The sequence below is a fragment of the Leptodactylus fuscus genome, chromosome 3, assembly GCF_031893055.1.
Source record: "Leptodactylus fuscus isolate aLepFus1 chromosome 3, aLepFus1.hap2, whole genome shotgun sequence".
In the NCBI taxonomy this organism is placed as follows: Eukaryota; Metazoa; Chordata; class Amphibia; order Anura; family Leptodactylidae; genus Leptodactylus; species Leptodactylus fuscus.
Genome location: NC_134267.1, coordinates 224,428,189 through 224,454,784, shown reverse-complemented (window position 1 = coordinate 224,454,784; position 26,596 = coordinate 224,428,189). Strand labels below are relative to the sequence as shown.

General features: G+C 43.7%; 2 protein-coding genes across 2 annotated transcripts in view; one reads left to right on the top strand and one right to left on the bottom strand.

The window, feature by feature from the left end:
• LOC142198579 (uncharacterized) overlaps positions 1–26,596 on the top strand; it is a 302,293-nt gene that overhangs the window by 205,914 nt on the left and 69,783 nt on the right. The window lies entirely within an intron of this gene.
• ADGRF5 (adhesion G protein-coupled receptor F5) overlaps positions 14,397–26,596 on the bottom strand; it is a 122,708-nt gene continuing 110,508 nt past the window's right edge. Inside the window, exons 16-21 of the mRNA XM_075269209.1 lie at positions 24,869–25,045; positions 21,861–23,222; positions 21,276–21,317; positions 20,424–20,483; positions 19,705–19,771; positions 14,397–18,996 (exon numbers count right to left, since the gene is read on the bottom strand). Coding sequence (XP_075125310.1) covers positions 18,923–18,996; positions 19,705–19,771; positions 20,424–20,483; positions 21,276–21,317; positions 21,861–23,222; positions 24,869–25,045 — 1,782 coding nt within the window. The 3' untranslated portion in view covers positions 14,397–18,922. The remainder of the gene's footprint in view (positions 18,997–19,704; positions 19,772–20,423; positions 20,484–21,275; positions 21,318–21,860; positions 23,223–24,868; positions 25,046–26,596) is intronic.

The window sequence follows — 26,596 nt, the reverse complement described above, 5'->3', positions numbered from 1 at the left end:
TGTCTATCTCTATCTCATTCTGTCTGACTATAAAATATCTATCAATACAGACATTTCTAGAAACTGTGCCGATCATTTCCTTATACGTTGTACATAGTAGTGGCTGTATATACTGTCTGTCCGCACATAAGTAAGAATACAATATATAATTACTGTATGTAGTATCTATCTATCTATCTATCTATCTATCTATCTATCTATCTATCTAATATCTATTATCTATCTATCTATCTATCTATCGATCTCATATCTATCTATCTATCTATCTATCTATCTATCTATCTATCTCCTATCTATCTATCTATCTATCTATCTATCTATCTATCTATCTCCTATCTATCTATATATCTATCTATCTATCTATCTATCTATCTATCTATCTATCTATCTATCTAATATCTATTATCTATCTATCTATCTATCTATCTATCTATCTATCGATCTCATATCTATCTATCTATCTATCTATCTATCTATCTATCTCCTATCTATCTATCTATCTATCTATCTCCTATCTATCTATCTATCTATCTATCTATCTATCTCCTATCTATCTATCTATCTATCTACTATCTATCTATCTATCTATCTATCTATCTATCTACTATCTATCGATCTATATATCTATCTCATATCTATCTATCTATCTATCTATCTATCTCCTATCTATCTATCTATCTATCTATCTATCTATCTATCTATCTACTATCTATCTATCTATCTATCTATCTACTATCTATCGATCTATATATCTATCTCATATCTATCTATCTATCTATCTATCTATCTATCTATCATCTATCTAATATCTATCTATCTAATATCTATCTATCTATCTATCTATCTATCTAATATCTATTATCTATCTATCTATCTCTCTCATATCTATCTATCTATCTATCTATCTATCTAACTCATATCTATCTATCTATTTATCTATCTATCTAATATCTATCTATCTATCTATCTATCTATCTATCTATCTATCTATCTAATATCTATTATCTATCGTTCTATCTATCATTTGATATCTCAAATAAAATAATACTCACTCTTTGTTGATCCTACGTTACTTCATCACATTGTGTGTCTCTGTGTATCCGGTAGGTTAGGCCGTGTGGGTTTGCACTGTTCAGTGACACTCCGGGTACGGAGAATATAACAGGTTGAATTTCCTGATTCTTTACACTGTGAGGTATTTCGCCTATAGCTCTGTTCGGCCTGTGCTATGTTGTGTACAAGCTATTGGTATTATATAATGGAGTATTTACAAGCTATAGCCAAAGAGCATGAAAAAATATATGGGCCCTTATGGGCCACACAGCAATTCTTTAAAGAAAAAAAAAAACTTTTTAAAAGTTTTTTTTTTTTTTTTTTTAAATATGAATTAAAAAAAAAACCTAACACTTAGTATGTTAGTCCTTAGTCCTTAATATCCAACCTATTTTTTCTAGTTTTTTCACTGTTGCATTACAAGAGTCAACTTTTTTCCCCCATTGATATAGCCTTGTTTTTTGCAGGATGACTTGTATTTTTCAGTTGCCCCATTTTGGGGTACACGACGCTTATGAATGTATTTTTATTTTGTGATGGCTTGGCTCTTTTTCAGGGACTAATAAAAATAAAAACAAATATTTCCGCCTTTTTTTTTTTTGTGGTATAACCATGCGGCATATATAACACAATACCCGTATTCCCTGGGTTGATATAATTATGGTGATACAAAATATTTATAGCGTTTGATGTTTTTACCACTTTTTTTTTTAAAAAAAATTATGTTGCCGTATTCTGAAAAACCAAAACTTTTTTTATTTTTCCCATTCGCAGAGCAGAGGGCTTGTTTTTTATGGGATTAGTTGATGTTTTCGTTATAAGGGACAGGATGAACAATTCAGTCATTGTGGCTTTTATTTGTTTTTGCATTTTTGCTTTTATTTTTTACGGCATTCGATCTATAGGTTAAATAATGTGATCATTTTAGGGTTAGACGTTTTATAAACTGTAGTTTGTCAAGTATTTTGCTTGCTAGGTCAATACTGATGAGTAGAGATGAGCGAACACTAAAATGTTCGAGGTTCGAAATTCGATTCGAACAGCCGCTCAATGTTCGTGTGTTCGAACGGGTTTCGAACCCCATTATAGTCTATGGGGAACAGATACTCGTTAAGGGGGAAACCCAAATCCGTGTCTGGAGGGTCACCAAGTCCACTATGACACCCCAGGAAATGATGCCAACACCTCTGGAATGACACTGGGACAGCAGGGGAAGCATGTCTGGGGGCATCTAACACACCAAAGACCCTCTATTACCCCAACATCACAGCCTAACAACTACACACTTTACACACTCAATACCACCTCTCTGACAGTAGGAAAACACCTTGAAACATGTGTATTTGGCACTTGCAGTGAGGAGAGCTTGTCACCAGCAGTGAATTTGGCCCTTGTAGTAAGTTGAGGTTGGCACCAACATTTGTTTTGAAAATCAGGGTGGATTGAGCCTCTAACCAGCAGAGTTTGGGCAAATTCATGGTGGAGGGAGCCTCTAAAAACCCCAGTTTGGACCAATTCATGGTGGAGGGAGCCTCTAACCAGCCCAGTTTGGGCAAATTCATGGTGGAGGGAGCCTCTAAACAGCCCAGTTTGGGCAAATTCATGGTGGAGGGAGCCTCTAACCAGCCCAGTTTGGACCAATTAATGGTGGAGGGAGCCTCTAACCACCCCAGTTTGGACCAATTCATGGTGGAGGGAGCCTCTAAACAGCCAAGTTTGGACCAATTCATGGTGAAGGGAGCCTCTAAAAACCCGTTTGGACCAATTCATGGTGGAGGGAGCCTCTAACCAGCCCAGTTTGGGCAAATTCATGGTGGAGGGAGCCTCTAAACAGCCCAGTTTGGGCAAATTCATGGTGGAGGGAGCCTCTAACCAGCCCAGTTTGGACCAATTAATGGTGGAGGGAGCCTCTAACCAGCCCAGTTTGGACCAATTCATGGTGGAGGGAGCCTCTAAACAGCCAAGTTTTGGGAAATTCATGGTGGAGGGAGCCTCTAACCAGCCCAGTTTGGACCAATTCATGGTGGAGGGAGCCTCTAAAAAACCCAGTTTGGACCAATTCATGGTGGAGGGAGCCTCTAAACAGCCCAGTTTGGGCAAATTCATGGTGGAGGGAGCCTCTAACCAGCCCAGTTTGGACCAATTAATGGTGGAGGGAGCCTCTAACCAGCCCAGTTTGGACCAATTCATGGTGGAGGGAGCCTCTAAACAGCCAAGTTTTGGGAAATTCATGGTGGAGGGAGCCTCTAACCAGCCCAGTTTGGACCAATTCATGGTGGAGGGAGCCTCTAAAAAACCCAGTTTGGACCAATTCATGGTGGAGGGAGCCTCTAAACAGCCCAGTTTGGGCAAATTCATGGTGGAGGGAGCCTCTAACCAGCCCAGTTTGGACCAATTAATGGTGGAGGGAGCCTCTAACCAGCCCAGTTTGGGCAAATTCATGGTGGAGGGAGCCTCTAACCAGCCCAGTTTGGACCAATTAATGGTGGAGGGAGCCTCTAACCAGCCCAGTTTGGACCAATTAATGGTGGAGGGAGCCTCTAACCACCCCAGTTTGGACCAATTCATGGTGGAGGGAGCCTCTAACCAGCCCAGTTTGGGCAAATTCATGGTGGAGGGAGCCTCTAACCAGCCCAGTTTGGACCAATTAATGGTGGAGGGAGCCTCTAACCACCCCAGTTTGGACCAATTCATGGTGGAGGGAGCCTCTAAACAGCCAAGTTTGGACCAATTCATGGTGGAGGGAGCCTCTAAACAGCCAAGTTTTGGGAAATTCATGGTGGAGGGAGCCTCTAACCAGCCCAGTTTGGACCAATTCATGGTGGAGGGAGCCTCTAAACAGCCCAGTTTGGGCAAATTCATGGTGGAGGGAGCCTCTAACCAGCCCAGTTTGGACCAATTAATGGTGGAGGGAGCCTCTAACCAGCCCAGTTTGGACCAATTCATGGTGGAGGGAGCCTCTAACCAGCCCAGTTTGGACCAATTAATGGTGGAGGGAGCCTCTAAACAGCCAAGTTTTGGGAAATTCATGGTGGAGGGAGCCTCTAACCAGCCCAGTTTGGACCAATTCATGGTGGAGGGAGCCTCTAAACAGCCCAGTTTGGGCAAATTCATGGTGGAGGGAGCCTCTAAAAAACCCAGTTTGGACCAATTCATGGTGGAGGGAGCCTCGAATTAGCCCAGTTTGGACCAATTAATTGTGGAGGGAGCCTCTAACCAGCCCAGTTTGGACCAATTAATGGTGGAGGGAGCCTCTAACCAGCCCAGTTTGGACCAATTCATGGTGGAGGGAGCCTCTAAAAAACCCAGTTTGGACCAATTCATGGTGGAGGGAGCCTCTAATTAGCCCAGTTTGGACCAATTAATTGTGGAGGGAGCCTCTAACCAGCCCAGTTTGGACCAATTAATGGTGGAGGGAGCCTCTAAACAGCCAAGTTTGGACCAATTCATGGTGGAGGGAGCCTCTAAACAGCCCAGTTTGGGCAAATTCATGGTGGAAGGAGCCTCTAACCAGCAGAGTTGTGGGAAAGCAGGGTGGAGGGAGCCTCTAACCAGCAGAGTTGGTGGAAATCAGGGTGGAGGGAGCCTCTAACCAGCAGAGTTGGGGGAAATCATGTTGGAGGGAGCCTAGTATTAGCAGAATTGTGCAACGCTTATGGTGGATGAGTATGAGGATGCGGAGGAATTGGAGAGGTTGAGTACAGACATGGAGTTTCATGTTGGGGTGCTTTACACAGGTGGGCACAAAAATGACGGCTCTACCCAGTGGTGGTTCATTTTTATCAAAGTGAGCCGGTCGGCACTCTCAGCTGACAGACGGGTGCGCTTGTCAGTGATGATGCCACCGGCTGCACTGAACACCCTCTCAGATAGGACACTGGCGGCAGGACAGGACAGCACCTCCAAGGCATATAGGGCAAGTTCAAGCCACAGGTCCAACTTCGACACCCAATACGTGTAGGGCGCAGAGGGGTCGGAGAGGACAGGGCTGTGGTCGGAAAGGTATTCCCGCAACATGCGCCTATACTTCTCACGCCTGGTGACACTAGGACCCTCCGTGGCGGCACTTTGGCGAGGGGGTGCCATCAAGGTGTCCCAGACCTTAGACAGTGTGCCCCTCGTTTGTGTGGACCGGTGAGAACTTGGTTGCCTACTGGAGGAACTGCCCTCCCTGCCGCCACTGTCACATGCTGGAAACATCTCCATCATATTCTGCACCAATTGCCTGTGGCAAGCATTGATGCGATTGGCCCTCCCCTCTACCGGAATAAAAGACGAGATGTTGTTTTTATACCGGGGGTCAAGGATAGCAAAGATCCAGTACTGGTTGTCCTCCATGATTTTGACAATACGCTTGTCGGTTGTAAAGCACCCCAACATGAACTCAGCCATGTCTGCCACAGTGTTAGTTGGCATGACTCCTCTGGCCCCACCGGAAAGTTCAATCTCCATTTCCTCCTCATCCTCCATGTCTACCCATCCGCGCTGCAACAATGGGACGATTCGAAGTTGCCCGGAAGCCTCCTGTATCACCATCACATCATCGGACAACTCTTCTTCCTCCTCCTCCTCCTCCTCCTCCTCCTCCATTAAACGCAGTGAAGCGGACAGATGTGTGGACCTACTCTCCAGCTGTGACGGATCGGATGCTATCCCTAACTCCTCTGTGTGATCTGAGTTATCCCTGATGTCAATCAGGGATTCTCTCAGAACACACAAGAGCGGGATTGTAAGGCTCACCATCGCATCCTCAGAGCTCACCCTCCTTGTGGACTCCTCAAAGACCCGTAGGATGTCACAAAGGTCTCTCATCCATGGCCACTCATGGATGTGAAACTGAGGCAGCTGACTTTGTGGCACCCTAGGGTTTTGTAGCTGGTATTCCATCAAAGGTCTCTGCTTCTCAACCACTCTATTCAACATCTGAAACGTTGAGTTCCAGCGTGTGGGGACGTCGCACAAAAGCCGGTGTTGTGGCACATGCAGGCGTTGCTGGAGAGATTTTAAGCTAGCAGCGGCTACTGTCGACTTGCGAAAGTGGGCGCACATGCGCCGCACTTTCACCAGTAGCTCTGGAACATTGGGGTAGCTCTTTAGGAAACGTTGCACCACTAGGTTGAAGACGTGGGCCAGGCATGGAACATGTTGGAGTCCGGCAAGCTCCAGAGCTGCTACCAGGTTCCGGCCGTTATCACAAACGACCATGCCTGGGCCCAGGTGCAGCGGCTCAAACCATATTGCCGTCTCATCGAGGAGGGCATCCCTCACCTCGGAGGCAGTGTGCTGTCTGTCCCCCAAGCTGATCAGCTTCAGCACAGCCTGCTGACGTCTACCAACGCCAGTGCTGCAACGTTTCCAACTCGTAGCTGGGGTCAATCTAACAGCGGAGGAGGAGGCGGTGGCGGAGGAGGAGGCGGTGGCGGAGGAGGAGGCGGTAGAGGAGGAGGAGGAGGGGGGTGTTCTTCTCGTGTCCCTGCCAGGAATGTTAGGCGGGGAGACGAGGTACACCGGGCCAGTTTGGGAAGCAGTCCCAGCCTCAACTACATTCACCCAGTGTGCCGTCAGTGAAATGTAGCGTCCCTGTCCGCATGCACTTGTCCACGCGTCGGTGGTCAAGTGGACCTTTGTGCAAAGCGCGGAACTAAGGGCCCGCCTGATGTTGAGTGACACGTGCTGGTGCAAGGCGGGGACGGCACACCGGGAGAAGTAGTGACGGCTAGGGACGGCATAGCGAGGTGCCGCAGTTGCCATCAGGTCCAGGAAGGCGGGAGTTTCAACAAGCCGGAACGCCAACATCTCCTGGGCCAGCAGTTTAGCGATGTTGGCGTTCAAGGCTTGCGCGTGTGGGTGGTTAGCAGTGTATTTCTGCCGCCGCTCCAATGTCTGAGAGATGGTGGGTTGTTGTAAAGAAACGCCTGATGGTGCCTTTGATGGTGCAGGAGAAGGAGATAAGACAGGACCAGGGGAGGATGAGGTAGAAGTCAACAAAGTGGCGGAGGCAGATGAAGTGGTGTCCTGGCTCGTCCTCTGGAGTGCATCGCCAGCACAGTCAGCAGTGGCAGTGGCAGAGGCAGAGGCAGAGGCAGTGGCAGTGGCGTGAACGGCAGGCGGCCTTTGTCCTGCCGTTGCTGCCTGCCACTGATTCCAGTGCTTGGATTCCAAATGACGGCGCATTGAAGTGGTGGACAGGTTGCTCTTCTCAGAGCCCCTAATCAATTTCGAGAGGCAAATTGTGCAGACAACACTATATCTGTCCTCGGCGCATTCCTTGAAAAAACTCCACACCTTCAAGAAACGTGCCCTCGAGGTGGGAGTTTTTCGGGGCTGGGTACGAACTGGAACATCTTGGGAGATTCCGGGTGTGGCCTGGCTTCGCCTAAGCTGCTGACCTCTGCCTCTGCCTCTAGCTACCCTTTTTGGTGCTGCACCTGCCTCAACATCCACACTACTTTCCCCGCTTGACATCCCCCCTGTCCAGGTCGGGTCAGTGTCCTCATCATCCACCACTTCCTCTTCCAACTCCTGTCTCATCTCCTCCTCCCGCACAATGCGCCAGTCAACTGGATGCCCTGACGGCAACTGCGTCACATCATCGTCGATGAGGGTGGGTTGCTGGTCATCCACCACCAAATCGAACGGAGATGGAGGAGACTCTAGTGTTTGAGCATCTGGACACAGATGCTCCTCTGTTAGGTTCGTGGAATCGTGACGTGGAGAGGCAGGTTGAGGGACAATGAAAGGAGCGGAGAACAGCTCTGGGGAGCAGGGACAGTTTGGGTTATTGTTCTGTAAAGCTTCGGAATTTTGGGAGGAAGGAAGACAAGACTGTTGGGTAATAGGAGGAGAGGAGGCAGAGTCTGACTGGCTGCTGGACAATGTGCTGTAAGCGTTCTCTGACAGCCATTGCAAGACCTGTTCCTGGTTCTCGGGCCTACTAAGGTTTGTACCCTGCAGTTTAGTTAATGTGGCAAGCAACCCTGGCACTGTGGAGTGGCGCAATGCTTGCTGCCCCACAGGAGTAGGCACGGGACGCCCTGTGGCTTCACTGCTACCTTGCTCCCCAGAACCATTCCCCCGACCTCGCCCACGGCCTCGTCCACGTCCCTTTCCGGGAGCCTTGCGCATTTTGAATTCCTAGTTAGAAATTGGCACTGTATACCAGTAGTAAAAATTGTGGGTGCACGTAACCCCAATATATTCTTTGAATTCCCAGTCAGACACTGGCACTATATGGCAGTAGCAAGAAATGAGGGTATTTGTATTCCCAATATATTCTTTGAATTCCCAGTCAGACAATGGCACTGTATACCAGTAGTAAAAATTGTGGGTGCACGTAACCCCAATATATTCTTTGAATTCCCAGTCAGACACTGGCACTATATGGCAGTAGCAAGAAATGAGGGTATTTGTATTCCCAATATATTCTTTGAATTCCCAGTCAGACAATGGCACTGTATACCAGTAGTAAAAATTGTGGGTGCACGTAACCCCAATATATTCTTTGAATTCCCAGTCAGACACTGGCACTATATGGCAGTAGCAAGAAATGAGGGTATTTGTATTCCCAATATATTCTTTGAATTCCCAGTCAGACAATGGCACTGTATACCAGTAGTAAAAATTGTGGGTGCACGTAACCCCAATATATTCTTTGAATTACCAGTCAGAAACTGGCACTATATGGCAGTAGCAAGAAATGAGGGTATTTATAACCCCAATATATTCTTTGAATTCCCAGTCAGACAATGGCACTGTATACCAGTAGTAAAAATTGTGGGTGCACGTAACCCCAATATATTCTTTGAATTCCCAGTCAGACACTGGCACTATATGGCAGTAGCAAGAAATGAGGGTATTTGTATTCCCAATATATTCTTTGAATTCCCAGTCAGACAATGGCACTGTATACCAGTAGTAAAAATTGTGGGTGCACGTAACCCCAATATATTCTTTGAATTACCAGTCAGAAACTGGCACTATATGGCAGTAGCAAGAAATGAGGGTATTTGTATTCCCAATATACTCTTTGAATTCCCAGTCAGACAATGGCACTGTATACCAGTAGTAAAAATTGTGGGTGCACGTAACCCCAATATATTCTTTGAATTACCAGTCAGAAACTGGCACTATATGGCAGTAGCAAGAAATGAGGGTATTTATAACCCCAATATATTCTTTGAATTCCCAGTCAGACAATGGCACTGTATACCAGTAGTAAAAATTGTGGGTGCACGTAACCCCAATATATTCTTTGAATTCCCAGTCAGACACTGGCACTATATGGCAGTAGCAAGAAATGAGGGTATTTGTATTCCCAATATATTCTTTGAATTCCCAGTCAGACAATGGCACTGTATACCAGTAGTAAAAATTGTGGGTGCACGTAACCCCAATATATTCTTTGAATTCCCAGTCAGACACTGGCACTATATGGCAGTAGCAAGAAATGAGGGTATTTGTATTCCCAATATATTCTTTGAATTCCCAGTCAGACAATGGCACTGTATACCAGTAGTAAAAATTGTGGGTGCACGTAACCCCAATATATTCTTTGAATTCCCAGTCAGACACTGGCACTATATGGCAGTAGCAAGAAATGAGGGTATTTGTATTCCCAATATATTCTTTGAATTCCCAGTCAGACAATGGCACTGTATACCAGTAGTAAAAATTGTGGGTGCACGTAACCCCAATATATTCTTTGAATTACCAGTCAGAAACTGGCACTATATGGCAGTAGCAAGAAATGAGGGTATTTGTATTCCCAATATACTCTTTGAATTCCCAGTCAGACAATGGCACTGTATACCAGTAGTAAAAATTGTGGGTGCACGTAACCCCAATATATTCTTTGAATTCCCAGTCAGACACTGGCACTATATGGCAGTAGCAAGAAATGAGGGTATTTGTATTCCCAATATATTCTTTGAATTCCCAGTCAGACAATGGCACTGTATACCAGTAGTAAAAATTGTGGGTGCACGTAACCCCAATATATTCTTTGAATTACCAGTCAGAAACTGGCACTATATGGCAGTAGCAAGAAATGAGGGTATTTGTATTCCCAATATACTCTTTGAATTCCCAGTCAGACAATGGCACTGTATACCAGTAGTAAAAATTGTGGGTGCACGTAACCCCAATATATTCTTTGAATTACCAGTCAGACACTGGCACTATATGGCAGTAGCAAGAAATGAGGGTATTTGTATTCCCAATATATTCTTTGAATTCCCAGTCAGACAATGGCACTGTATACCAGTAGTAAAAATTGTGGGTGCACGTAACCCCAATATATTCTTTGAATTCCCAGTCAGACACTGGCACTATATGGCAGTAGCAAGAAATGAGGGTATTTGTATTCCCAATATATTCTTTGAATTCCCAGTCAGACAATGGCACTGTATACCAGTAGTAAAAATTGTGGGTGCACGTAACCCCAATATATTCTTTGAATTCCCAGTCAGACACTGGCACTATATGGCAGTAGCAAGAAATGAGGGTATTTGTATTCCCAATATATTCTTTGAATTCCCAGTCAGACAATGGCACTGTATACCAGTAGTAAAAATTGTGGGTGTATATAGCCCCAATTCTATTGCTAGGGGACTTGCAGGGTATTTCTGGGGTGAAGGTGGGGGGGCACACCGTTGGAACGGGTATCGGGGTATATATCGGGTATACGGGAATACACTGACAGTGTATTCCATTCAGGATCCTGGGAAAGCTGGGTTGCGGCGATTGAGCCCGTCAGTGCCACGTTACACTGACAAGCTTCTCCCTGGAATTTAGCTCTTACAAGAGCTGTTGGTTGTCTTCTCCTTCCTATCCTAGCCTGTCCCTGCCTACCCAGAATCTAAGCCCTAGCTAGCTGGACGGAAACCTCCGTCCTCGGTGAATTGCAAGCTCAGAATGACGCGAAGCTGGGCGTCGCTGTTCTTTTAAATTAGAGGTCACATGTTTTCGGCAGCCAATGGGTTTTGCCTACTTTTTTCAACGTCACCGGTGTCGTAGTTCCTGTCCCACCTACCCTGCGCTGTTATTGGAGCAAAAAAGGCGCCAGGGAAGGTGGGAGGGGAATCGAGTAATGGCGCACTTTACCACGCGGTGTTCGATTCGATTCGAACATGCCGAACAGCCTAATATCCGATCGAACATGAGTTCGATAGAACACTGTTCGCTCATCTCTACTGATGAGAAATTGGAGACTTTAAAGAAGCCGTCCGTTGAAAACACTATTATTTGACATCACTGAACTTCTACCTGTTTGTCTTTCATACCCTGCACTACTTTCATGTCTATGGCACACATATCTGTTAGAACTAGACTTGGGACCTCTACAATTGAGACTGAGGTTGCCAGTCTTTTCCTAATACTTTCTGATTTTGGGTGTGTTCCCCTTTTAGACCTGCTCATCTGTCTTTCAGAAGTCTTTATTAGGCCACTTCCGTTGTTTCCTCACTGCTTGCTATTCAGTATTCCTGATGGTTAAGCTATTTGAGCCTGTACCTGCTTGTTATTCGTATCTGACCCCTGGCTTCATTATCTGACTACGTTCCTGAATTCCGAATCTGCCTGTATATTCCTTCCCTGCTCACCTCCTTGACTTCTCTCCACCGAACCAATTTTGTACCGCGCTGATCTCCCATTTCCAACCAGACCATCAACTATTCTATTGCCTGTTTCTCTTGTACTCCGTTGACCTCTTGTTACCAACTGGACAGTCGACCACGATGGGTTACTCTGTCTCTAGCCTTGCGGCTGAAGCTGCTCTCCTGCAGTATTGGACACTTCCTAACTTTCTGCCAGGTCCAACATAATCCTGGTGAGTTGTACTATTCTTCTGGGTCTGCTTTTACCTGTGGTGTGTTGAGCCTGCTGTTAAATCTCAATAGCTGATAACTCTGGCTGAAGGCATCTGCCAAGTCCAACCCCACCACTAGGGGCTCTGGTGAATATGTCCGGAGGCTTGACTTGGCTCTGTTGTGTGGTACAGAGTACTTGGCAAGGTAAGACCATGGTTTCTAGTAGAACCTTGTTTTCTGGAACTCGTCTTGTCTGGCTGAGTTTTGAACTGTATTTGCTCTTAACAATATCCCTGCAGTTCACCTTTCTGCTTGTGACCAGGCACCATCTTTATTATTGGGCAGCTAGAGCCAGTACCATCTGTGCCTGTTGGGAGAACAATGTACTTATCCTTCTCTCTATATTGTCCTAAAAATATCCAAGAGACCATAAGTATACAGTCAAGAAGACTAAGCCATGATCTTCTTCATCATGTGCGTTTGTACCCCTAATGATAAGCTCTTGGGCCCCAGTGTAAAATCTGTACCAGGCCCCCCAACCAAAATATATTCTTTATAGCAATGGTCTCCTTATCCTGGGAAGAGACACTTTATGGGCCCCCTCAAGTTACAACCCTACAGCCCCGGTCAGATGTAATTATGATGTCACTGTCTATACAAGAAAAAAAAATATATATATTTTTTTTAGATTTTATTGGCATTTATGAAAAACACATTGATAATGTAAATTATCGATAATACATTTATGATACAATACATTGGACACAGTAAAGGGGTTGTATTGTCAGTTTGGGAATTTTGAGTTAATAGAGAGGGGTTCCCTTATTCAGGACCCTCAGCTACTAGCCACAGTGGCTACAGAGAGTGTCTCTTGCTCCTGGGAATCCATAAATTACATAAACAGCCCCTATTGATATCAATGAGCACTGTGTAATACTTCTTTCAGCCTGTGGTGGCACTGCAGGGAAATTGATCACTTACTGCCAGGTTCCCGCACAGATGATCGTTGTGATCAGTTTATTATCAGGAGACCCAAATCCTACAACCTCTTTAATGCTGCTACAGTGTTTACAGTTTATTGTGGGGTAGTATAGAATAACAGTACATATATACAGCGTATAGACCCAAGTCTTACCAATGCCCATCATATTTTTTGGTTGTACAAGATTGGAAAAATTGTTATAATTTTTCCCAAGAAACAGCGCCACTCTGGTCCATAGGCTGGGTCTGGTATTGCAGGTATGATATGTAATTCAATAGGACTGAGCTGTAATACCAGATACAGTCATACACAAGGGTGGCGCTGTTTCTAATCTTCGACAACCCTATTAAGGTCAGTGCTAGACTATGGCAGTCGCAATTTTTTGGACACGGTTGTGCAATGTGAACAGAATTTTTATAAAAATAAATACGTAATATAAACCTGGACTAAGAAAGCAAAAAACTATGACAGTTTTTTTTAAATTACCGACTGCCCCGGCCACCGTGTTTTTAATTAGATTCTTTATTTTTAGACATTTTGTAGCAAAAATATGGTGGAACTTACATAAGATTAAACAATATATTACATAAGTAGTCAGCAGCCGGAAAATCTCTAGGTTTTGATGAGACTACAACTCCCAGCATGCTATGTGGGGTGGGTTTTTTAAGCAACTGGAAACCCCATTCGGAGCAGTTCAGGAGAAAACATTGTGATTAATGGTAAGTTTTGACACCACTAGGGGGAGCTCACTGAATATGAATTTACTCATCAGAACCCAGCATACCCTCCAAGCTCTGCAGATAGATAGGTTAGGGTCACCCATGTTTTCCCTTTACGAATCATTGTCTTCATTGCTGAGACATTGCTGTTTTTGTCAATATGCAAATGAGTTATTCTGAGCATAGTTTAATTTTTTAAAGCAATGGCTGCTAACTCATTGCTCCAAAGAGCATATTCACAAAAAGCGCAATATTGGCAATGAGGGAACCGATTTACAAGGGGAAAACAAAGGTGACACTAACCTATCTATCTGAAGGGGTGGATATGCTGGTTCTGGTGACACTAACCTATCTATCTGCAGGACTGGGGTGATATACTTGGGTCTGGTGACACTAACCTATCTATCTGCAGGGGTGGGGTGATATGCTGGTTCTGGTGGCAGTAACCTATCTATCTGCAGGACTGGGGTGATATACTGGGGTCTGGTGACACTAACCTATCTATCTGTAGGGTTGGGCTGATATGTTGGTTCTGGTGACACTAACCTATCTATCTGCAGGGGTGGGGTGATATGCTGGTTCTGGTGGCAGTAACCTATCTATCTGCAGGACTGGGGTGATATACTGGTTCTGGTGACACTAACCTATCTATCTGCAGGGCTGGGGTGATATACTGGGGTCTGGTGACACTAACCTATCTATCTGTAGGGTTGGGCTGATATGTTGGTTCTGGTGACACTAACCTATCTATCTGCAGGGCTGGCGAGATATGCTGGTTCTGGTAACACTAACCTATCTATCTGCAGGGCTGGGGTGATATGCTGGTTCTGGTGACACTAACCTATCTATCTGCAGGGCTGGGGTGATATGCTGGTTCTGGTGACACTAACCTATCTATCTGCAGGGCTGGGGTGATATGCTGGGTCTGATGACACTAACCTATCTATCTGCAGGGCTGGGGTGATATGCTGGTTCTGGTGACACTGACCTATCTATCTGCAGGGCTGGGGTGATATGCTGGTTCTGGTGACAGTAACCTATCTATCTGCAGGCTGGGGTGATATGCTGATTCTGATGACCATAACCTATCTATCTGCAGGGCTGGGGTGATATGCTGATTCTGATGATCATTACCTATCTATCTGCAGGGCTGGCTGGGGTGATATGCTGGTTCTGGTGACTGACTCCCTTTAAGTCCAGCAGGAGCTCCCTCTAGTGGCAATTACAGACAGACATAATTGTATCATGCAACTCTAGGCTGGAAGCAACAGATTTGGAGCTCGGAATCAGAAATCCAGCCGCTCCAGTCCTTCTATAAAATGACTTTACCCTGCACGTGCACTGCCCTAGACCCCGCTACCCTACACAACATTCAGCTATAACAGGATACAGTAATAATATCGTATTAAGTGTTACACATTAAGCCCCGCTAGACCTCCAGGGATATTATATATTACTCCATAACCACTTTAGTTAATGTATACCAATGTTAACTCCTTCATCACCTTAGTCTAGCAGAGCTTTCAGATGCAATGTTAGTCTCTTAAAATCATTTAACTATCTCTATTGTAGGCACCAAAAAGTCCTGCCTTTGACCCTGGGCATGCTGGTAGTTGTAGCCATCAGCCACTGGAGAGCTTCAGGTTGCAGACTACTGACTTACATTACACTTATACTTATTGCATTGAAATTACATGAAATAAATAAGTTAAAGAAAAAGTGACAATAAAAACCAGTGTGCACATACCATGTAGTGTGTTATACAAGGCCCATAATACAGTGGGTATAATGTCACACTATGCAGAGGGAAGAGCTATATGGCGGTCTACTTTACAAGGGGAATGTGAAGGTTGCTGGTTCATATGAAGTGAACATGACTGGCGCCCTTTTAATGGGCTCAATATAGGTGGCTCCTAAGGGGTTAAATAAGTCATTTTGTGTTGCCCCCTACCTGATGCAATGCCGTATACCCAGTCAACCATGGGCATGCTAGTAGGACTAGCGCAGTTCCTATGGAGTCAATGAAATGATCAAGGCTCAAAAGGACTGTTAGTAGACTGCATGGAGTCAGGGTAGGGCAGTGTAGTGCCCAAAATGTAAGAGGCAGTAGGGCATTTACCCCCTTTCCATGGTACAATCTAGCTCTGGAAGTGACTCTGTGCATTTATACTCTCTGAGAAACCCCAGTTTGTAGACTATGCCATCACTTCTAATCAGTCCAATCTCAAGGATCTCCAATGATTCTGGGTCCCCCTTCTAAGAACTATGACCTGTTTCATGACACCTTAAAGGAGTTGTTTCATCAATACCGATGGCATAAGTACACAAAAATGCATTTTACACAAACTTTGTACAGTATTGCTATTAAAGTTTCTTGCATATTTATTGCAATTATCAGCCTGTAACAGCACCCCCTGGTGGTTAAAGGGGTATTCCCATCTAAAGCATCTTATCTATACTACTATACTTCTAGCTTATGTAAATTCAAGAGTTTTCCTAAATACATTGCTTTATCAATGATGTTATGTGAAATGATTCCTCCCATTGTTTCCATGGAGCACGGCCTATGTGATAAGCAGGACGGTATAAGTCACTGCCCTCCGGAGAAGGCTGAGTGCTCTCACTGTTATCTACACCTCTACTTGAGGACAATCAGTTCAGCTAATTACAGTTTGCTGATAAAGCTGTGTCTGTTATTTCTCTATGTATACACAAAGATAACACTGAGTCAACCATAGTAAGTGTTCTATACAAACCTGTGTAATGTAATATACATTTACTGTGCATATTATTTGATCTGCATATATATTAGATTTCTAGCAATAAATAATCTCTAATGGTCATATTGTGATACTTTATAGCATCCTGTTCATCAAACAAGCAAAACCCTCCTACCAGCTTGCTGAAGAATGCAGGAAGTGAGAAGAACAGACAGCAGGCAAAGGTGCTGACACAGGGAGATGGGAAAACCCCTTTAAATTGTATACAAATGTGCGTGTCATTGTTGGAGGCTGTTAGATGTGAATGCTCAATAGAATATAGTACAGTTTCTACAGTGTCCTCAGTGACAAACAGCAGCCATACGGTATCTTTAAGGCTGAACATACTATGGGCATCCTCCTTCTTACAGACTCCAAGCATTGAGAGGAGAATGCAACTCTTTGCTGATCCATCCTGAATGAGCTTTCTTATTGTTGGGTTATCTCAGTATGAAGTGGGAAGGAGGTTATCTAGCTTCTCCCTCATTGCTTCCCCGCAGTGATGTTATAGGTTCCTTGAATATTTATATTTTAAATTTCCAATGACATCACGGGTGATTTAGTATTTGGCTAGAAGATTAATCATGTGACAATCTCTGGGTGTTATAACTTGCTAAACTACCGGTGATGTCACTGGTTCCATATGAATTGATAAGACGCATTAACAGTGATGTCATAGGCTCCATCTGGATGTGATGTCACAGATTGCTTCTGTAATAATTGGCCACTCCCAGTGATGTCATTCTTCCCGTATGAATTTATAAGCAGTATTCCAGTGGTATTATTGGTTCCATATGAAATGATAGTATATCCTAGTGATATCATCAGTACTTTGTAGCTGGTGGGACTCATTCTTGGTAATGCTCTTGTAGTCGCAGTGACTACTTATGTCTGATCCTTTCTCACTAATGATGTGTTCTTCATTCATTCATTGTTCTCAATGATGTCACCATGTCTTTGTGAAATGATATCCTTCTGCGTATTGTCACTTACAGGGTTTCAGCTCCCAACAATGTCACCATCTCTCGTTGATAGGTTGCCTTTTCGATGATCTCAAAAAGCCCTTGTGATTTCAAAGGGTTATCCTAGTGATGTCACTGTGTCCTTACCAACGATATGCTGTCTTCTGCGTGATGTCACTATAACCTTGGAAATTACAGTATGAGCTTTTGCACAGTCTGTGATGTCACCGAATCCGTCAGTGATGCAACTTAGTCTTTGAGAACAAAGAAGGTTATATTGCCAGTGATGTCACTGTGTCCTTATAAACGAAGGGAGGAGTATTCTCTGTGATGTCACTGTGTCCTTATAAACGATGGGAGGAGTATTCTCAGTGATGTCACTATGTCCTTATAAATGAGGGGAGGAGTATTCTCAGTGATGTCACTATGTCCTTATAAACGATGGGAGGAGTATTCTCAGTGATGTCACTATGTCCTTATAAATGAGGGGAGGAGTATTCTCAGTGATGTCACTATGTCCTTATAAACGATGGGAGGAGTATTCTCAGTGATGTCACTATGTCCATATAAAAGAAGGGAGGAGTAATCTCAGTGATATCACTATGTCCTTATAAACGATGGGAGGAGTATTCTCAGTGATGTCACTATGTCCCTATAGTGAAGGGAGGAGTATTCTCAGTGATGTCACTATGTCCATATAAAAGAAGGGAGGAGTATTCTCAGTGATGTCACTATGTCCTTATGAATAAAGAGAGGAGTATTCTCAGTGATGTCACTGTGTCCTTATAAATGAAGAGAGGAGTATTCTCAGTGATGTCACTGGGTCCCTATAATGAAGGGAGGAGTATTCTCAGTGATGTCACTATGTCCATATAAAAGAAGGGAGGAGTATTCTCAGTGATGTCACTATGTCCTTATAAACAAAGAGAGGAGTATTCTCAGTGATGTCACTGTGTCCTTATAAATGAAGAGAGGAGTATTCTCAGTGACGTCACTGGGTCCCTATAATGAAGGGAGGAGTATTCTCAGTGATGTCACTGGGTCCCTATAAACAAAGGGAGGAGTATTCTCAGTGATGTCACTGTGTCCATATAAAAGAAGGGAGGAGTATTCTCAGTGATGTCACTGTGTCCATATAAAAGAAGGGAGGAGTATTCTCAGTGATGTCACTGTGTCCATATAAAAGAAGGGAGGAGTATTCTCAGTGATGTCACTGTGTCCATATAAATGAAAGGTGTGTATACACAGTGATGTCACGGTGTCCTTATGAACTGAACGACAGCATTTTCAGTAATATAACCAGTCCATTCCATATTTATAACCTTAATTCCACTATATCACGGTGTCCATAGGAATGGATAGACTACATACATTACATAATTTTCCAAGCCTTCGTAATGTCTTCCTCCACACTGGAATAAGCTGGAAAGCTACAAGCAGAAGTGAATGCTGTGGTAAGGAGGCCTCACAAGTTCTTCATTATAGTAAATGTGAACAGTGCTGAATGAAAACCATAACAAAGGCGCCCAGGCCTCAGGTCATGCACTAGAAGTGACAGGCTGGTCGATGCGGGATAAAGTGCATACAGTAGACAATAACGGAATAAGTTTGCAGTACAAGCATGGCCTGCGGTGCATGGCGATCAGGTGAGCAGGGAGTAGGAGTTGGACATCTCGCTGGATGAGCTGGCTTGGGCTGAAGAAATGTGGTAAACACCTGTGGGAAGATGAAGACTTATTTACTTCCAAATTTCATATCTACCTACACGTACAACAAATCTGTAGAAGCAGAATGTACCTCCTATATGTAGGATCAGACTACATAGAGTTTGTTTGTAGCCATGGAGACACATAGATATTCACTGTATGTGTGAAGGTTATAATCATATAATGTATGAAAAACATTGTTATCCTTAAAATCTGAATGGTAGATATAGTTGCTTATGCTTGAAACTGGTATAACATTATATGATAAGATGGTGCCTGCAAGAAAAACAAATGCTTGGCTTGCTGCCAGAAGACAGCTCCCCAAGGTCACCACGCAGGACTGGGAGTAGCTGGCTATATATGGCACTGCTTAAACTTTTTCTTTTTTTTTTTTGATTTGGATGTCCCACACCAATCAGGAATGAATATGAAAGCTTACCTTGTTGTTATCTCTCTTCCTTTCTCTGCTACTATTTAACCCCTGTGTTTTTAATAAAAAGTGCGTCAGCACACATTCCTTAGCTGAGAGAGGAACTAATACCAACATACAGAGTGGTGTGACTTCTTCACCGCCTGGCACTCAGCCTAATTACTTAGGATGACGACAGTTACCCGAGATTATTGGTCAATTAGTCATAAACACGGCTTTGACCTTATCAAATACACAATTTGCTAAGAAGATATTGTTACCTATTTATGCTGTTTTGTTAAAACTCACCTTTTTTAGCAAACAAATTGATAACTCCCTTTGAAAACACAGGATCTGAGGAACTGAGATTGGATGTCTGTAATAAGAGCAAAAAAAAAAAATTATAAACCAAACATCACTAATAGATAAATGTGTAACACCACAATATAATGTAAGCTTCATAGGGATGGCAGTCACTGAGCATTCATTCTATTACTAACCTGTTCTCGTGTGGCTGTGCCATGATTCTTGGGGTCAACACAACAAAAACATTGCCCTGTCTGCCACTTTTTGTTTTTCCTCAAAATCAAAGCAAATGACACAACAACATGGGGTCTAACCATACAGCTGGATATGAATGTCTAGAGGACCCTTATAGGTGGGTTGTCGATAGGAACCACAGTGGTCACAGTTGAGGAGCCTTATTTGGCAAGACCAGAAGACAGGAGGAGCCAAGAGCTGATTGAGTTGGGGGTCTGATTTAGGGGTTCGAATTAAGTTAAAAAGGAGCTTTCACCACCCCTACCAACTCCAGTCCTGCTTAACCCACCCACTCATAGAGGAAACCTGTGAGTCCTGCTTCCTCCACCCACTCATCAGTTGATCATTGCCTCTGACTCCTAAAAATCATTTGCTATGGCGGAGGTAATCGAGATGGGACAACCTCTTCAGGTCCAATGACCTATAGCTGCTCATATTGACTGCTCATGAGTATTATAAGACATTACTAATATAGAAGGTTTCCATACCTTTGTCTGCTGTGAAGACCATCTAGAGACTGAGAATCTGCTGAATAATGCGTCTCGTACCTACATTTTTCGATAGGAGACAGAGGATTGGTATTAGATATTTTCCGGTGTTTTCCAGGATATAAGATTGATCAATGTCCCAAACCCTGTACTCCTACTGATCAACATGAAGATGGGTCCATGGCCCTTGAATGCATCTGATAGAACGACATCTATGGGAGTGTAGATTTGTCTAGTAAGGCAACTCAACCCACTCAACCTTACAGTACCAATATGGAGGGTACTGCACCAGTTCTGATGGGAGTTTTCCCTATGCCAGGCAGTGCCGCAACAGAAGTTGGGCTTGGAGGATATTTTATAAAATGTCAATGTTGTACTACATGCTGCTTTCACATGCATTTTCTTGCGATATATGTCATCTGCTACTATACATGACTAATATTCACTAATATTCATGTTAATATGAGCCATATATAACTGTGTACAGTGCCCCACCTACTGGTGGCAACTGGCAATAATTAAAACAAATAAACAAAATGAAATTGCAAAAGAACCAAAGAAGATTCCAAAAGAAGACCCTAGTGACTTCAAAGTCACCTCCAAATAGGATGGGCTTCTACTAGATCTTTAGGGTCCAAACCATGGGCCTACTGGAGGATCATCTCTTAAGTTGAAAGTTCAGTCTGGCCTTGTACTCACACTACAAGTCCCTAGCAAATGCTATATTGACATTCGGGGTCCTAGTCTATATAATTTTCTAGATAAAAGATGTAACTCTACAGTATTTTGAGATAATAGCACGATAAAAAATGGCAGCTAGGATTTGTAAGGATCACTGTAGATCCAGGTTACCTTTTTGTCCATCAAACATCCAAACAGCAGAATAAATAATCCCTAAAAGACAAAAAGAAAAGCAGATGATGGAGATTTGTGACATTATATACTATTATGGTATCTAGTTATTATTATATATAGTGGCTAAAATGTGCATCCAGTCCATTGTGGACAACCTCATGTTATTAACTGGCCACCCCAATGTGGCAATAGACAAGACTACATCAAAATCAATAGGTTGCCCATATAACGTAAGGAAGGGTTAAAGGGTTTTTCCAGGACATTTACCGTCCCTGAGTGGGGGACCACTCTACCAACCATTTCAGCCTACCAACCCCTTTAAACTTCGCGCCAACAGCGCAATCCAAATATCTTCTGGTTATTTTAATGGAAGGCACTTGGATGTCATCTAAGTCCTGTGCTTCTAACATTGATTTCTATGGGCAGTCCGGAACTGTGAAAATGGATCTAAATAGACTATAGACATACTGTAACAGGGCGGAACATCGGAAGACACTCGGACTACACGCTCGGTCATGTCCGTGAAGCTGTACATAAACCCTACTCTTTATGAGAGATTGAGGGAATATTTGAGCTCCTTACCTGGAGTCCATTCAATGCTGCAAAGATCCCATGGATGACCACAGATGGGGAAGACATCGTTCCTATTCCGAAGCCCCAAGTGAGTCCGAGAAGCGGAGTTAGGATCAAGATACATTTCGCGATATGATTTAATGAGCTCTTCTCCTCCTTTTTGGGCTTGTCACCCACAGAAGGTCTGAGGACTTTTATGATCACCACGAATAACGTAATGAAATTCACTAGTAAAATACTCAGCGCTGGTATAATGAAAGCGAGAAACGCCTTGCTCTCAGTCATGTTAAGCCAGCATTTTTTTTCTACGGTGTATGTTTTGCTGGGCTCCGTGACTGCCACCGTTATCACCGAAATAATGATAGGACATCCGTAACCCAAGAAGAATGAGATCCCCATCATGATCGTCTTGCTTAAGTCATGGAACACGCACATAAGACGATAGAAGAGAATAAGACCCATGGTTAACATCCAGAAAAAGGTACCCAGGTAAAAGAGGTGTGTGAAAAAAGTGGCTGCCACACAAGCGTTTGTATAATCGGTATTGGCCAAGGCACTACCAATGATAAACCAGATATCAGCCATCAGGAGAGTCACCGCAATGTTCATGATGCAGACATGACGCATGTAGGAGGTCTTATTCTTGGTCACAGATTTCCAAACCGTGATCTCAATTATGATGCAGATGACCAGACTTATAATGGAGATGCCCAACCCGATGTAGGTGATATAGGTCAAAGTGACTTCATCTGATGGATTTGGATTGTAGTTGGAAGACATAAGAATGGAGAAGGAGGTCAGATGTTCACAAATACATGTTACCGTTGTGTTGTCGACATTGGGCCGTTCATGGCAGCCGGTATTGTCCCAGTTCATGGTGTTGAAATTCCAAAACACACATGTTGCATTATTCAAAGTCGTGTTTAACTTTGCGAAATCCATTCCAATCTGGAATTTAGTCGAGTTCTGTGACACTTTTGTTGTCATGATAAGACCGTTAATTTCCCCATGTACTTTGGTGTTATTACCAGATGTAGGTAAGATGTCCATCAGTGTAGAGTATGCAACGCTTACAACGGTGGTATTTGAATTGAAAGTACTTAGGGTCGTGTTATCAATCACAACATTCCCTGTCAAGTTTATTTTTCCACTGAAGGCGAAAATAGCCGTGTAATTATCCGTCAATTTACTTATAACGTTGCCGGATAACTGAACGTTGCTATTGCTGATATTGACTGGTCCATTGATCGTAAGCTTTCCTGCAAAGTTCTCTACGGATTGGAGAAGATTCGCACTCTGCTGAGCACTGTTTTTAACCTCTTTCCAAGTTGTTGGGTTGTCTACAACGACGTTGACAGTGTCAAGAAAATTCTAAAAGGAACAAAGACAATAGGTTATAGTTGTAACCATGTAGCAGTAATGACCATTCCATCAGATTATAATTTGGTGAAGGCAATGACATACGTAGGGCTTTCATACCAAAATGGAAGACCAAGTAGTTGGTGTGGGGTCTTTGGATACATAGGGCTTAGTGTCAGGTGGTCCTTATCTGCTTTCATAATAAGGGCATGGAGATGAACAATCACTAGTCAATTGACCTAGATTGCAAAATCATGCATTATACTCTGGGGTCTCTGCATAATAGATGGAGGCCCAAGGGAGGTGTAAAAATAAAAACCATGTATACTCACCTTCCCTCACTTCTTTTGGTCCTCCTCATGGCATCCAGTGCTCTCCTGGTGTTGTCATGTCCCTGATATCAATAATGAAGCTTATGATTGTGCCACAGCGGTTACATAGCCACATCATGATGCTCGCCATGCCCATGCGGCCACTCAGGCCCAATCACAGGCCACATCATCATATGCCGTGAGGAGGTCCAAAAGAAGCGAGGGAAGGCGAGTCTAAATTATTTTTTTATTGTATTACACCACCCTTGGGCCTCCACCTAGTATAATAATTTCACTTGCGGTTCTATCAGAAGTTATCTGACCTGGAACTAATCAGAGTCAACCGAACCTTAAATGAATCTTAGAAGGTTCGCCCATTTCTACTCTGGAGTATCATACACTTTAGAATTTAGCATTAGTACCATTTAAAAGGACTGCCATCAGGAATTTTGGGGCCTCGTGCAGGCAAATTTTGTGGGCCCCCCTGACCATGCATTCTCGGGTGGCAGCGACATCCACTTGGGAAAGTTCTCAGGTGACTGTGACAAAAGTAGGGTGGGGGGTGAGAGTTTCATTGGTTGTGGCTTTTTATGACATCAGTAGGGTTGAGCGATCGGGATCGGCTGGAAAATGATAGGAAATCATATTTTGAAATCTCAAAATCAGCTCAACCTTAAGAGTGACTTTTCCCATAGAGAAGCATTGACTAGGGTTGAGCGATCGAGATCAGAAAAGATCAGATTCCGATCGATGATCGAGCAAATTTCATGATCGGGATCGGCTGGAAAATGATCGGAAATCGGATTTTAAAATCGATCTGGAAATCTCAAGATTGGCTCAACCCTAAATATCAGACCATAGATTGTTGCCGTTTAGCTATTACTATAAATACTGTGTTCAAGTTATTGTACTTGTTGTAATAGTTATGGTGATGGCACACATCTCTATATCATTTTCTAATTCTGGAACTGCCATTTAACCCCTTCCCATAATAGTACGGGCGACCGCCGTAGACACCCGGCTCTAATGTCTCTGATCGGTCCCCGGACCGATTGGAGGCATTAACTCCTCTGGCGCCGCGATCAAAGGCACCAGAGCCGCCATTTTCCCGGAGGCGCATGGGCGCCGCCATTTTGCTGGTGATCGCAAGCTCCAGGGCCGATGTCACATTACCATGACAGCCTGCAATCTCTTTCTTTTGCAGGCTGGTCTATGCAATACGTGCAGGATGTGTTGCAGTTTTGATGCCATGTCTGGTCTTACACTAGTATTATTGCAATGTTGCAACAAATGCTATCAATGGATTCCAGTTGTGTATGAACAATGCAGTTGGTAGTAAAGTCTTACCTGCATCGCGGGCTGAGACACTGAGCCAAGAAAAGTATCCACCTTCTGTAGTAAGTTGACCACAAGACTTACATCATTAGGTGATGTGGATACAGATCCTTGAATTGCAGTTACATTGGATCTTAGATCCCCAAGGACTTCAATAACTTGGGCTGTAGATGTGGGACTTGTCAAGGACTAAAGAGACAAAATAGATTGATATACAAGTGAGTTCGGTGAAAGTAGTTTATGACAATGGATGATAATGCTCTTTTCCTGACTCAACAATTATACAAAAAATGAGGGATGACTTTAGGGGTGTGCAAAAGGGAAGAAATACCGCCTGAAAGTTGTATATGCATCTGTATGAGTTTTTCATATGCGTGCAATGTGTATATGGATACATAAGGCTCCGTTCACACCTGTATTTGTCAGTTTCACTATTTTGCTATATCTTAAGAGCAGAACAACAAAATTGACGGTAGCGCTACATCCGTTACATAACAAATCTCAATAGAAACCAACAACGCCCAATGGACCTCATTGACTTCTGACATTACTATTCGTATTATATGTATAATGTTTTTGGCCAGAGTATGGCACTATTATTTGGGCTCCAATCTTTGCAGCGCTTACCACTATGCACTGTACTGTATGATGGCTTGGACACTATTTTGCAGTATAGCATACAGTTGAGGTGAGGTGCAACACAAAGTACCGCATTAATATAAGGCCAACCATGAGAATATAGGTGGCCCAACTGGCCCAATGGTTGGCACTCAAATCATCTTTCCCAATTTAGAGCTAGAAGAGCAGCATTCAGTCCTCCTTTTAGTCCCCCATAGTTGGAGTTCCATTATTAGGTTTGCAATATTCCATCTAGATACTTAGAGTTTTTCCAGGAAGACTAGGAAACCCAGAATGGGCCGGGGTTGGGTAAAATCCTGTGCAGGAACTGGCTGGGCTGAAAAGGCTTAGGTGACTGCTGTGGCCAATCATTGGTCTCAGTAGTCACGTATTGGGTGCTGACATAGTAGAAGTGACATCATGGCTACCCAACATGGCCTCTTATATTCCAGTCTGATCAGTTCCCCTGACCCCTTAAACTGCTTAATGATATGGCCCGCGATGGTACAGTGTAGTATAAAGGTTGATACCAAAAAGCCTAGTGGTGGAAGGCAATGAAGGAGTTAACACCACCTTCCTCTATGTTCTAGAGTATTGAATGGGTCACTTCCACAATATCAGTCTAAGGCACTGAAAGTGTTCATGGTATTCTAGACTAATAAGGGGTTAATGCCAAAGTCTTTGGTGGTCTAAGACAGAAGACAGGTTAAAGGGGGTCTACCACTACAGATACTTATCTCCTATCCATAGGATAGTAGCTAAGCATTTGATCACAGGGGATTCGAATGCTGAGACCCCCAGAAAACAGGAGAAAGGGACTTGATCCCTCCTTGTAAATGAAGCACCAGTGAGCTTGCTTGGCCAGAAATCCATTTACTTTTATGGGGCTGCCCGATAGAATCGAATGGAGCACTGGTCACATGCACGACCCTTTCATTTGCAGGAAGGCTTCAGGCCCCCATTCTCCAGATTGTTCGGGGTCCAAGTGGTCAGACCCTCAGTGATCTTACCAGAGACATAAATGATTGCCCCTGGACCACAATGCAAAATTTGGTGGACGGAGTCCCCGAATGGACTTTTCTCTTCACCAACTTTGGGAGGAAACTGGGCAGAAACCTGGTG